Source organism: Cynocephalus volans, chromosome 11, assembly GCF_027409185.1.
Source record: "Cynocephalus volans isolate mCynVol1 chromosome 11, mCynVol1.pri, whole genome shotgun sequence".
NCBI lineage: Eukaryota > Metazoa > Chordata > Mammalia > Dermoptera > Cynocephalidae > Cynocephalus > Cynocephalus volans.
In genome coordinates this window covers 8,902,600-8,916,656 of record NC_084470.1, presented here as the reverse complement: position 1 = coordinate 8,916,656, position 14,057 = coordinate 8,902,600, and the positions used below count along the sequence as shown (strand labels likewise).

The following is a 14,057-nucleotide window of genomic DNA, read 5'->3' as shown; positions in this document are numbered from 1 at the left end:
CTTACATTTAAGTGGATTTCTATGACTTCAAATCAAGTTTCAATGTATTTCTACACAAGGATTAGATAAAATATGCATGTAGAACAATGCTTATAATGAATTTAAGTAGAATTCTTCATTATTCTCTTCCTTTCTTTATGAACAAATATAGAATTGTCTATAACTCAAAGAATGGTTTACCTATTTCATTTTCAAATAGTTTGCAGAACACTTACTTATGAGTTCTAAGTGATTACAAAGTATTATTTAAATAATTCTACTTTATCATACCACAAAACCACATGTAGCTAGAAAGACAAAATGTTTTATTTTAAAACACTTGAAAAACATTAAAAGACAAATGTCGAGTATATAACCAGGAATGTTATGTGGAAACTGGAAATCTTCTAAAAATCTGGTAGGCACTTCCAGAGAGCTAAATACTGCAAATTATCCTACCTTCTTCTCTAATATCAACAACACTTGATATGATGAAAAGATACCAAGAAGACTCTACTAATTATTCAATCAAAGTCATCATCTTTGGGTTCAACTTAATTACACGAGTAAAAGTTTTGTCCAAGATGTTCCTGACACATGAAGCTTCCAGTTGAATTTCAGAAATGTTAACAAAAGTATCTTCCTTTTTTGCCTGTGAATGTTTGAGTATTGCTGTATTGTTGGCTTATATCCACTACAGATACTGGTTCTAGGCCAGCCCAAGGGTCTTCAAGCATTGAAGGCTTGAAATAACTTTCCAACTCATTAGATATTCTTTTTTCTCTACCACGCCCTGATCCAAATGGTGTAGATGTCCTTGGAGAACCCTTTAGAAAAAAAATCATCAGTTAAAAAAACATTTAGCAGAGAAAATTGGTACTTTTTCCTTTAGCTAAAGGCAAATGGGGATCACATTGTTAGTTAAAAGTTGTGACTTGAACTTAGATATGTTCAATTGCAAAGCCATGCTTCCATTAATGGGTGTTTTTGTTTTTAAAAAGCATTTAAACCAATTTGGCATACTTAATGACACCGACTGAGGAGACTGTCACCTCAAATACTTTAGGGTTTCTAAGGTACTAACTTTGTGGTTAAATACAAGTGGTGATAAAAATCAAGTAGTGATGAAATAAATTAATTGTACTAAATTTTTCCTCAAATTTTCCATTTTTTGGGGTAGGAAAATTAACTTTAATTCTATAGCTTTAAAGTTTCTAGAACCTTTTTATCTAAGAAATTCTAATAAATTTTCTTTTTTTTTAATTCTCAGATCCAGGCTCAAAGAGGTTGGACTGGTTTGGCACAAAGCTAGAAAACCACCAAGTAGACACACAGTATAAACCACAGAAATCCTAGACACACCAGAAATATTTCGTCTCTTGAATTCACTCTGAGGAATGGGAAACTTCCACTACCACCAATTTTCTCTTGAGAAAACTTTGGATCACAAGCCAGTGCACCTCGAAAAAAAGATAAGACTAAAAAAAAAAGGAAGGAAAAAGAAAATGACGACTGTAGGAACATGGCACCAGCCTAAATAATCTCATAGATAAGTTCTATCCTGGAGATTCATTCACTTTTTCCGCCCTCGGAGCCCAGGGGTCAGAATAACTTACTTACACGAGATGGCAAGGACCCTGGCAAAGGAGAAGAAATGGAGAATTGGGGAAATCTGAGTATGAGTGGCAGTGTACTGGTTAAAAGAGGGCTCTAGAACAGAACGTTCGTCTCCGCCACTTTTTAGGATCATCTTAACAAAGTTACTCAACTTCTCAAAGCCTCAGTTCACTCGTCTGCAAAACAGGGCTTACAATAGTATGTCACCTCAAAGAGGACTAAACAAAATAATGCACGTAAAGGGAATATGAGTACCATGCCTGCCACACAGTAAGAGCTCGGCAAACGCTGGCTATTATTACCTGGGGGTGGGTCTGCTGCTGCCCTGGGGAGTAGCCGAATTGCTGCTGGGACCCCGCGGGGGACCTGGAGTAGGAGCCAGGGTAGCCGCCAGGGGACGGAGACCCGAACCGGCCCCCCGGGAAGCTGCCGCCGTGTCGCGGAGAGTGGTTGCTCCCGTAGGGCCTAGACCTGGGCCCGTACGGCGGCGTGTGGTGCGGACTCCCGTACCCGTCCCGAGGGGAGGGCGGCCGCGGTCCGCCCCCGCCCGGGGTACCCCGGCAGCTGCTCCCGCTACCCCAACCTCCTCCACCCGGGCTGGGGTAAGGAGAAGTCGGGGGTCGAAAATTCTGCCGGTGCATAGCAGGAGCCGAAGCCCTCGCGGCCGCGTTCACCACCGGAACTGGACCGACTGACAATTCACAGAGGACTAGTCGCCTTCACCAAAACAGTCCTCCGGCCGCCAGCGCCGTGTGGCACATTGGTTCCGGACTCACAAAGGTTCCGCAGGGAGCGGCGGGATACATGGAAATGGGTGGACATGGAGTAGATGTAAGTGAAGGAAGGAGAAAGAAAAAGGATAAAGGCAAGGCCGGACTCCCGCGCCCAGCGACGGCATTTCCAGTCGGGCGCCCCTTGGTGACACCGACTGAGGAGACGTCAGCGTGGCAGGTGAGGTGGGCGGGAGAGCGGGCTCTGAGGTGCGGGCGGGCGCCCCTAGTGGCCGCGGGTGGCTCCGCGCTGGCTTCTCCTCACACCGCGTCCGAAGCTGAGAGAGGCGCGCACGATGTTGGCGACGCGGGCGAAGGTGGTGGCTCTGCGGAGAAGCGGCCACATCTCCGGCCGGGGCGCCGGGCGGGGGCTGTGGACAGGCCGCCCGCAGTCAGGTACCCTGCGAGACTCGGTCCGGGCGGCGAGGGGGGCCCCAGCCCACTCCCCTCAGGGCGCCCAGGGACAGCTCCCGCGCTTTCGCGGTCTCCGCTGCCGCGCAGCACGGACTTCGGCCTCTCAGGGTCACGCTGCGGCCAGCCCCTGCGTGGCCACACTCGGCGCGCGCCTTGCCTGCCTCCTCACCTCTACCCTTGCGTCCCCCAAGTTTAAAGAACTTTGAGGGCCAACCCCGTGGCTCACTCGGGAGAGGGCGGCGCTCCCGCCGCGGGTTCGGATCCTATATAGGGATGGCTGGTGCGCGCTCTGGCTGAGCGCAGTGCGGAGGACACCAAGCCAAGGGTTGCGATCCCCTTACCGGTCACAAAAAAGATAAAAAAAAAAAAAAAAAAAAAAAAAGAACTTTGAAAATGCCCTCCCAGCCGCATTTCAGAAAGGTCTTCAGCCTCCTGCTTCTAAACGCTCGTGGGAGAGGCGCCGCTGACTGATGCCGGACGTGCCACTTTCTTTTCCCTTCTTGTTAAGTGGAAGCGGGTTAGAGAGGGGCTTAGGAAGCACAGATACTGATTTTCAAAAGGGCACAGTGTGGCCAAAGCTCTTAAAATCTTGGTTGTTTCACATACTTTTAGTTATAAAGAAAAGTGCGATGATTCAAGAATGACACCTCATATAGAGTGAAACACACCTTTGTATCTGATACTGAAAGAAAGTGAGCCGAGATGCTGGGTACCGTTCAAGCTTTATTAAAGGAAGAAAATCTGCCAGGGTGTGCTCAAAGTGGGGAAGAGCCCAGGGCTGCCCTGAAAATGGAGGACAGCACCAGGTATGGGGGTGGGAGAGCTTATATAGTGGACAGCACCAGGTGTGGGGGTGGGAGAGCTTATACAGTGGACAGCACCAGGTGTGGGGGTGGGAGAGCTTATACAGTGGACAGCACCAGGTGTGGGGGTGGGAGAGCTTATACAGTGGACAGCACCAGGTGTGGGGGTGGGAGAGCTTATACAGTGGACAGCACCAGGTGTGGGGGTGGGAGAGCTTATACAGTGGACAGCACCAGGTGTGGGGGTGGGAGAGCTTATATAGGGCGCCAAGGGCTGGCTGATACCATGAAGGAGGGTCATTATGCTAATGTGGATCGGGGTGGAGAACTCCGTCCTTGCAGAAGCAAAAGGGGTTTCTGTTTAAGTCAAGAGGCTTCTCATAAAGGGAAGGGGGGAGGGTAGGAGGTGGGCAGTGCCATTCTGTACTTGTGCTTGTCTAAGATGGCGCTGGTTATGTTGAAGATCTATTGGATACCTGTCCCATTATGTTATGTAGAAGATGAAATTCAGGTTTACCACAGTTTTGATGCATTTACTGGGGGGGGGGGCAAGATGGCAGAGTAGTGGGTTCCTGGTGTTGCTGTCTCCCACAGAGCTACCAATTTGCAGCTTTTGAGGAGCAGCAACAGAGGACCTGAAATCTGTGCTGGAATGGACAGGAGCCGCCCACTGCAGGACCCCAGGTCAGGTTTCTCCCCATTTTATAGACAGACTTTAGAGCTTTTGGGCCCACATGCGCTGAGCCTGCTGGCCAGAGAAGACAGGTGGGGCTGGGGCGGGACTTCCAGCCCAGGTCGTCCAGTCTCTGTGAAGCTCCAGGATCCTAAGCCCTGAGTCAGACAAGCTGGTGAATGAAGGCGGGGCAGGACTTCTGGTACAGGCTGTCCATCTCTGTGAGCGACCTGAGAGGCATGGGTTCCCAAGCCGGGAGCCAGAGGAGCTGGTGAAGGCTGACCGGGCGGGAATTTCAGCCCAGGCTGTTCCATCTCCGGGAGCGACCTGAGAGACTCTGGGTTCCCAAGCCCCAAGCCAGACAAGCTGGTGAAGGCAGGTGGGGCGGGACTTCCCATGCAGGCCGTCAGTCTCCGTGAGCGGCCTGAGAGGGATGGGCTTCCAGGCGGTGAGCCTGACAAGCAGGTGAAGGCAGGTGGGGTGGGACTTCCGGTCCCAGATAGTTTCTGCTGTGCAGAAGCAGCAGACCCTTCAGAATCCAAGCCAGACATTAGGGTGAAATGAGTGAACTGTGATACCCATGGCCACAATGACAGAACACCAAAGGAAAAAACCCAGAAATATGAAAAATCAAGAAAGCACATCACCACCAAAGGAAATTAATAACTTACAAGTGCTAGATCCTATAGAACAGGAAGTCTTTGAAATGACAGACAAGGAATTTAGAGTAACTGTTCTAAGGAAACTAAATGAGATTCAAGAAAACTCAGTGAAACAACACAATGAAACGAGAAAAAACATACAGAATCTGAAAGAAGAAATGTACAAAAGAAATCAATGCCTTGAAAAAGAATGTAGCTGAGATTATGGAGCTGAAGGATCCATTCAACAAAATAAAAAATACAACAGAGAGTTTAACCAGCAGACTTGAACAAGCAGAAGAGAGAATTTCTGACCTAGAAGACAAGCTGTTTGAATTATCACAGGCAGACCAGAAAAAACAAAAAAGAATCAAAAAATTGAAGAAAATTTAAGAGAGACAACTGACAACCTTAAGCGCTCAAATATCCGAATCATGGGTATTCCAGAAGGGGAGGAAAAAGGAAATGGCATTGAAAACATACTCAATGAAATAATAGCAGAAAACTTCCCAGGTATAGGGAAAGTCACAGATCCACAGATTCAGGAAGCCCAAAGATCACCAAACACGTTCAACCCAAAAAGGTCCTCTCCAAGACATGTGATAGTCAAACTGACAAAAGTCAAAGACAAAGAGAGAATCTTAAAAGCTGCAAGAGAGAAGCAGCAAGTCACTTATAAGGGAGCCCCCATCAGAATAACATCAGACTTTTCATCAGAAACTCTAAAAGCTAGAAAAGAATGGGATGATATATTCAAAACACTAAAGAACAAAATTGCCAACCAAGAATACTTTACCCAGCAAGCCTATCTTTCCAAAATGAAGGACAAATAGTATATTTCTCAGACAAACAAAAACTGTGGGAGTTCACTACCACATGACCAGCCCTACAAGAAATTCTCAAGGAAGTACTGGGTTTGACACCACAAAAACAACCATCACTACCATGAATACACAAGAAAGAACAATACCTACCAGCAAAACAAAAATGCAAACAAAAGAGAGTGAAAATAGTTTATCTATCACCCCAAGAAACCAACAAATACAGAGGACAAATAGCAAATTTGAAAGAAAGGAACAAAAGATACTGAAGACATCTAAATGAAAATCAGTATAGTGCTAGGAGTAAATCAACACCTTTCAATAATAACTCTGAATGTAAAGGGACTTAATTCTCCATTCAAAAGACACAGACTCACTGACTGGATTACAAAGATGGACCCAACAATATAATGTCTCCAAGAGACTCATTTGACCTGTAAAGACACACATAGACTAAGAGTGAAAGGATGGAAAAATATATATCATGCAAGTAGAAATGAAAAACGAGCTGGAGTAGCTATTCTTATATCAGATAAAATAGACTTTAAAGCAAAAACAATTAAAAGAGATAAAGATGGCCAACATATAATGATAAAAGGATCTATCCATCAAGAAGACATAACAATCATAAATATATATGCACCAAATGTCAGAGCAGCCAGGTTTACAAAGCAAACACTATTAGATCTGAAAAAAGAAAGACACTAACACCAACACCCCTGAACACCCCACTCTCATTGTTGGACAGATCATCTAGGCAAAAAAATCAACAGAGAAACATAAGATCTAAACAATACTTTAGACTGATTGGATTTGGCAGATATCTACAGAACATTCCACCCAACAACCTCAGAATATTCATTCTTCTCATCTGCACATGGAACATTCTCCAGGATAAAACACATGTTAGGTCACAAAGCAAGTCTTAACAAATTCAAAAAAATTGGAATTATTCCATGTGTTTTTTCTGATCACAATGGATTAAAATTAGAAATCAGTAATAAACGAAACTCTGAAAACTTTAAAAACCCATGGAAATTAAACAACATTATTGTTAATGACATGTAGGCCCAAGAAGAAATTAAACAGGAAATCAAAAAATTTGTTGAAACTAATGAAAATAATGACACATCATACCAAAACCTGTGGGATACTGCAAAAGCAGTTCTAAGAGGGAAATTTATTGCATTAAATGCTTACTTCGGAAGAATGGAAAGATGGCAAATAAAGAACCTAACACTTCACCTTAAAGATCTAGAAAAACAAGAACAATCCAAACCTAAAGTGAGTAGACAGAAAGAAATAATTAAGATCAGAGCAGAACTAAATGAAATAGAAACATGAAAAACAATACAAAAGATCAATGAAACAAAAAGTTGGTTCTTTGAAAAGATTAATAAAGTTGACAAACCTTCACAAGACTAACTAAGAAGAGAGAAGACCCAAATAACAAAAATTAGAAACGAAAAAGGTGATATTACAACTGATACTTCAGAAATACAAGGAATCATTAGAGACTACTATAAACCTCTGTATGCCAACAAATTTGAAAACCTGGAGGAAATGGATAAATCTCTGGGTGCATACAAATTAGCAAAACTGAGCCAAGAAGATATAGAAAATCTGAACAGACCAATAACAATAGAAGAGATTGAAGCTGTTATCAGAAGGCTCCCAACAAAGAAAAGCTGAGGACTAGATGGGTTCACTGCAGAGTTCTACCAAATCTTCAAAGAGGAACTGATACCAATTCTCTACAAACTGTTCCAAAAGATTGAAACAGAGGCCATTCTCCCAAACTCATACTATGAGGTGAATATCACCCTGATACCAAAACCAGACAAAGATGCATCAAAAATAGAAAACTACAGGCCAATATCCTTGTGAATATAGATGCAAAAATCCTCAGTAAAATACTAGCTAACAGAATACAGCAACATATACAGAAAATTATACACCATGATCAAGTGGGATTCATCCCAGTGATGCAAGGTTGGTTCAACAAACACAAATCAATAAATGTGATACATCACATTAATAAAAGCAAAGACAAAACCCACATGATCATCTTTATTGACACTGAAAAAGCATTTGACAAAATTCAACATCCTTTCATGATAAAGACTCTCTACAAGTTAGGTATAGATGGAAAGTATCTCAACATAATTAAAGCCATATACGATAAGCCCAGGCCAATATCATCCTGAATGGGGAAAAGGTGAAAGCTTTTCCCTTAAAAACAGGACCTAGACAAGGGTGCCCACTCTCACCACTCCTACTCAACATAGTGTTGGAAGTACTAGCCAGAGCAATCAGAGAAGAAAAGGAAATAAAGGCATCCAGATTGGAAAGGATGAAGTCAAGCTGTCCTTTTTTGCAGATGATATGATCCTATATATTGAACAGCCTAAAGCTTCTATAAAAAACTCCTAGAGTTGATAAATGATTTCAGCAAAGTTTCAGGGTACAAAATCAACACACAAAAATCAGGAGCATTTCTATAATCCACCAGTGAACACGCAGAAAAAGAAGTCAAGAAAGTTAGCCCATTTACAGTAGCCACCCCCCAAAATAAAATATTTAGGAATAAAACTGACCAAGGATGTGAAAAACCTCTATGAAGAGAACTACAAACCCCTGTTGAGAAAACTTACAGAGGATACAAGAAGATGGAAAGATATCCCAAGCTCTTGGATTGGAAGAATTAACATTGTGAAAATGTCCATATTACCCAAAGTGATCTACAGATTTAATGCAATCCCCATAAAATTCTGATGACATTTTTCTCTGAAATGGAAAAAGCTATCCAGACATTTATCTGGAACAACAAAAGACCATGCATAGCCAAAGAAATCCTGAGCACAAAAAATAAAGCTGGTGGCATAACACTAACTGACTTTAAACTATATTACAAAGCTATAATAACCAAAGCAGCATGGTAGTGGCATAAAAATAGACACACGGATCAATGGAACAGAATAGAGAACCCAGATATTAACCCATATGCCTACAGTCATCTGATGTTTGATAAAGGCAGCAAGTCTACATACTGGGGAAGAGACTGCCTTTTCAACAAATGGTGCTGCAAAACTGGATAATCATATATAGGAGAATGAAACTAGACCCGTATCTTTTACCATATACCAAAATCAACTCAAAATGGATTAAAGAATTAAATATACACCCTGAAACAATAAAACTCCTTAAAGAAAACATAGGGGAGACACTCCAGGAAATAGGAGTGGGTACAGAATTCATGAATAGGACCCCAAAAGCACAGGCAACTAAAGGTAAAATAAACAAATGGGATTATGTCAAACTAAAAATCTTCTGCACAGCAAAAGAAACAGTCAACCGAGTAAAAAAACAACCAACAGAGTGGGAGAAAATATTTGCTAAATATACATCTGACAAAGGATTAATATCCAGAATATACAAAGAACTCTAACAACTTTACAACAAAAAAATAACCCAATTTAAAAATGGGCAAAGTAGTTGAACAGAAATTTTTCAAATGAAGATATACAAATGGCCAACAGACACATGAAAAAGTGCTTAATAGCACTCAGCATCCGGGAAATGCAAATCCAAACCACTTTGAAATACCATCTCACTCCAGTTAGGATCGGTAACATCCAAAAGACTGAGAACGATAAGTGCTGGAGAGGTTGCAGAGAAAAAGGAACTCTTATCCACTGTTGGTGGGGCCGCAAAATGGTGCAGCCTTTATGGAAAATGATATGGAGTTTCCTTAGACAATTACAGATAGATCTACCATATGACCCAGCAATCCTACTGCTGTGAATATACTGAGAAGAATGGAAATCATCATTCTGAAGGGATACTGTACTCCAATGTTTATTGCAGCCCTATATACAATAGCCAAGAGCTGGAACCAGCTGAAATGTCTATCATCTATGAGTGGATAAGGAAACTGTGGTATATCTACACAGTAGAATACTACTCTGCTATAAAAAGAATGAAATACTACCATTTGTAACAACATGGATGGACTTAGAGAAAATTATATGAAGTGAAACAAGTCAGGCACAGAAAGAGAAATACCACATGTTCTCACTTATTTGTGGGAGCTAAAAATTAATAAATAAATAAACACACACACAAATAAAGGGTGGGGGGAAGAAGACAGAATAACTACAAAAATTCCTTGAACTATTTATTTAAGCCAAGTGCACAGATACGATGTGTGGAGGAGAGGGAAGGGAGTGGAGAGGAATAGGTAAAGGGGCATGAAAATCAAGTACAATGTATTTTGAGAAGTAAAAAAAAAAAACACCTAGATTTACCACAGTTTTATGTAACTTTACTTCCTCAGAATTTGGGAGGGAATCTTGAAATCAGCTTGTAGGTACAGAATCGTAAAGATCTTTAGGACTCCTTTGCACTCTCTTGTGCCTGCCACTCCTCACTCTTGTCTCTGACATGTTTGTGACACGCCAGGCTGCAGTGTGATGTCTTGTCAGCTTCATCCTCCTTTCTCAGCTTCGTCCTCCTTCATGAATGGAGACACAAGCACACAGGTTTTTTTCGTGTTTGTTTGTTTATTCTTGGGGAATTCGTTTCACTCCATTTCCCCTGTAGACACAAGTTGTAGAGTTAATCAAGGCAGGATAATACCATCAAGGCCTAGTGATGCAATGAGGATTCCAGCCTATCCATTTTATTGTATAGTTCTGCCCTGCTCAAAAATGTACCTTTCTGGACTTTGCCTTTGGTGCTGAGCTTAATGCCTGGTAAATGGGCACTCAAATGTTTATTGACTGAATGAAGGGATCATATACATCGTACAGGTCAGTGATTCTCATCTACTTTGGGGAGGGAGCAGAAAAGTGAGGGTGGTAGGGACCAAAATTACCTTTATTAATTTTTTTTTTGTAACTTTCAAAAGATAAAGAATTGGGTCTCAGCCTGCGGAGTAAAGTACTGTAAATTGTATTTTTACTTGGCTTACAGATTGCTTTTCCCTGTAGTGATACCTTGCAGTATTCTACGCATATGAACTTGTATTAGAAAATGGTGGAGGTGAAGAAATACAGTGGACAACTTTTGACAGGTCGATTATGCATGATAGTGTGCCTCTTATGACATTTAGAGGTACATTTGAGGACTAGGGGAGAGTGAATTCTTAATAATTGTATGAAAACTCCAGATTTCATTTGGATCACTAAAGTGATTCTGAGACTTCTGAGACTAGGCTACTTTCTTTTTTACAAATGAGAAATTGGCCAAGAGACGTTAAGTGACTTGCTTAAATTCAGATAGCAAATAGAGGTGGTACCAGAACTCAGGCTTCCTGATTCCCAGGCAGATTGTCCTTAAGAAATATGAATTGACAATCTGTCCATCCTTTCAAAAAAGCAGTAGATAAATAAGCATGTACAATTTTGAAAGTGGTACTGTGTTAGTTCTTTTCAATTTAGAGGTTAGTAGATATAATCTTAAATATTGTTTTATAAAAATTTAGCTGGTGTTCTCCCAGGCTCTAGCCTGGGCATTGCACTCTGGCTGCCTAAACTGGTAGGCCCGAGGTCCCCAAATGTCTGTTTGTGTTGAATTTATTTGTATGGTGTTTTAGTCCGTTTTGTGTTGCTGTAACAGAACTACCCGAGACTGGGTAATTAATAAAGAGTAGAGGTTTATTTGGCTTATGATTCTGGGACAGCTGCATCTGGCACGGGCCTCAGGCTGCTTCTACTCATGGCGGAAAAGTGGCAGGCAGCTGGCGGGTACAAGCAGATCACATGGCGAGAGAGGAAGCAAGAGAGAGAGAGGCAGTGCCAGGGTCTTTTAAACAAGCTCTCCTGGGGACTAATAGAGTGAGAACTCACTCATTTATCCTCCCTCCCCTGGGGAGAGCATTAATTCATTCATGAGGGATCCACCCCCATGACTCGATCAGTTTGCAGCACTTACCACGTTGGAGATCAAACTTCCACATGAGTTTTGGAGGGGACAGCACATCCAAACTCCATCATATGGTGTTGAGTTCAGGGGAAGACAGATGAGGGGAAAGGGAGGAAGTTTTATGTTGCGTTACCTGGAGGTAGAAAAGTGAAGAACTGGGATGACACATGTCAGTGTATGGTGGCTGCCCTATGAACTGAGTCTGAGCCTAAGTCTGAGCCCTGGGGAGAGAAAAAGGACACTTCTCATTTTTGTAGAGCAAATGGGTAAGGTTCCCGCAAAAAGAGAATTGCAGCACTGTGTAAGGGGACCATCATTAGCAGATAGTGCTTTCATGAAGGAACTGTCAGTGGCTAGGTGCTGTCTTCATGTGGCATTGCATGCAGAGGACATCAACAGACAGAAGAACATCAGGGAACTCTCTGAGTACCCATGAGCTATGTGGAGAGCCCCAGAAATAATTGGTTAACTTTCTGGTGGTGTGTATTTTACATGTTCTACATTAATGCAAGAAAGGGTACCAAGCCAAGGAAATTTAAGTACTCTATAAATGTAAGTGCAATCTTGTCTATTTCCATAAGCCTGAGGATCTTTACTTATTTAGATTACCTAAATTTTTTGGTGTTTCTTTTTTCATTGGATTTCAAAGTGTTTTTTTGTTTTTATGGTTTTGTAGCCTTGTCTTCAAAAAACCACACTTGGAAGCTCAATATATAAGAGTAGAAGGGCTGTGTTTGAAGCAGGAATTGGGGTCCCAGAACCCTGTTCACTCTGTACCTCTACTTTAACTACCTCCCCCTCCCCCAGCTACCACCAAAGAAGCTTCTGGGGCACCTCTGATGAATTCCCAGAGCTCTGCAGAAAGGGTTTGAAACCCATTATTTTAGGTAGGTGTCAGGTATTAACCAGTGCTGCAAATATAAATACTTTGGTTAGTTTTACTAAGCATTATTAAGGAATAAGTATTTTCATGTTTTTGCATGGTCAGGGCTTTCTAAGCAAGGAAAAGTAGAACCTGGGTTAAAGGACACACCTTTGAAGTTAAAAGATGACTAAATAGAGAACTTCCAGGAGTTATATGTTTATGATTATAAACTCAGTGAAGCCATCTCTGCATGGTCAGAGCTTTCTAAGCAAAGAAAAGTAGAACCTGGGTTAAAGGACACACCTTTGAAGTTAAAAGATGACTAAATAGAGAACTTGCAGGAGTTATATATTTATGATTATAAACTCAGTGAAGCTTATCCTCTCCCTGGAGACATTTATTTGAATTCCAAAGGGCAGGAACCCAGCGACTTTCCCCTTTTGTTCCCAAACAGAATTTGGTTGCCTTAGGTAGATGAACTTTCTCTCTCTTCCTCAGGAGAAGGTGTATAAACTCCTGGGTTCATAATTTTGGTATTCCTCTCCTGTGGTTCAGTCCCTGAAATGTGCAGTTGGTAACAACTGGTTCTCATTGTGTCACTTGAGGGGTAATAGGTGTGGGAAAATGGTGCATTTCTTTTTTTTTTTCGGTGGCTGGCATATCTTGATCTAACTAATAGTAACTCTGATCTCTGCTCCAGAAAACTTGTGTTTACTTTTAGGCTACAAATGAATAAATATAGAGATTAAGAATTTATCGTGTATTTTTGATGTAAAACATTTTTTAGGAGAATATACTTAGTAATTTCTATGTATAGAAATGATTGTATGTATGCTTAGAGCACAAGCTTTACCTTCATATTTCCTGAATTGCTTCACATTATCTCAGGTTACCTTATAGAGGTGCCTATTAGCTGCTTCATGTGGAAGACTGCTAGTAGTAGAAAAGTAAATGCATCTCTAGGATGTGATTAGCTCACTGATTGTTAGGGTTAGGCCTGCACTGAACACAGTAGATCACTTAATTATCCCTTATATAATGTTCCCATTGAAAAGACTAGAATTAGAGCTGGCTGGTTAGCTCAGTTGGGTAAAGCGTGGTGCTGATAACACCCAAGTCCAGAGTTCGATCCCTGTACTGGCCAGCTGCCAAAAAAAAAAAAAAAAAAAGAAGCAAGAATTAAAAGCAGCTTGTTTTTAAGAATCTGAGAGCCAAATTCTACTGCTTCCTTAAAATTTGATCTTTTCATTTCCACGCAGGCATGTTAGTCAAGCACAGGTGAAATGTTTTATACATATTCTTTGTAGCCTAATATTTTTCATCCAGGTGTAACACAGGTATTAATGCATTAACTCACAGTTATAAAAGTTTTTGTTGACAATAAAATAGCTGGCAGAATACTTGTATATGAAAAAAAGTATGAGAGTATGAGTATTGTTTTCCAGACACAAAGACTAAAAGTTTGTTTTCAAATGAATAAATAAATATTAATGTCACTAGAATTTACATATTTTCATTTTTCTGATTATAAAAATGATACACATTTTTG

General features: G+C 41.4%; 2 protein-coding genes across 2 annotated transcripts in view; one reads left to right on the top strand and one right to left on the bottom strand.

Annotated features, from left to right (window-relative positions):
- Positions 1-284: 284 nt before the first annotated feature.
- MPLKIP (M-phase specific PLK1 interacting protein) lies at positions 285-2,275 on the bottom strand. Its single transcript, XM_063115185.1, has 2 exons — positions 1,899-2,275; positions 285-806 (listed from the first exon to the last, which is right to left on the bottom strand). The coding sequence occupies exons 1-2, from the start codon at positions 2,235-2,237 to the stop codon at positions 606-608; spliced, it is 540 nt and encodes a 179-aa protein (XP_062971255.1). The 5' UTR covers positions 2,238-2,275; the 3' UTR covers positions 285-605.
- A 387-nt stretch (positions 2,276-2,662) lies between these two features.
- SUGCT (succinyl-CoA:glutarate-CoA transferase) overlaps positions 2,663-14,057 on the top strand; it is a 723,725-nt gene continuing 712,330 nt past the window's right edge. The window contains exon 1 of the mRNA XM_063115110.1: positions 2,663-2,762. Within this exon, the coding sequence (XP_062971180.1) occupies positions 2,663-2,762 (100 nt within the window). The remainder of the gene's footprint in view (positions 2,763-14,057) is intronic.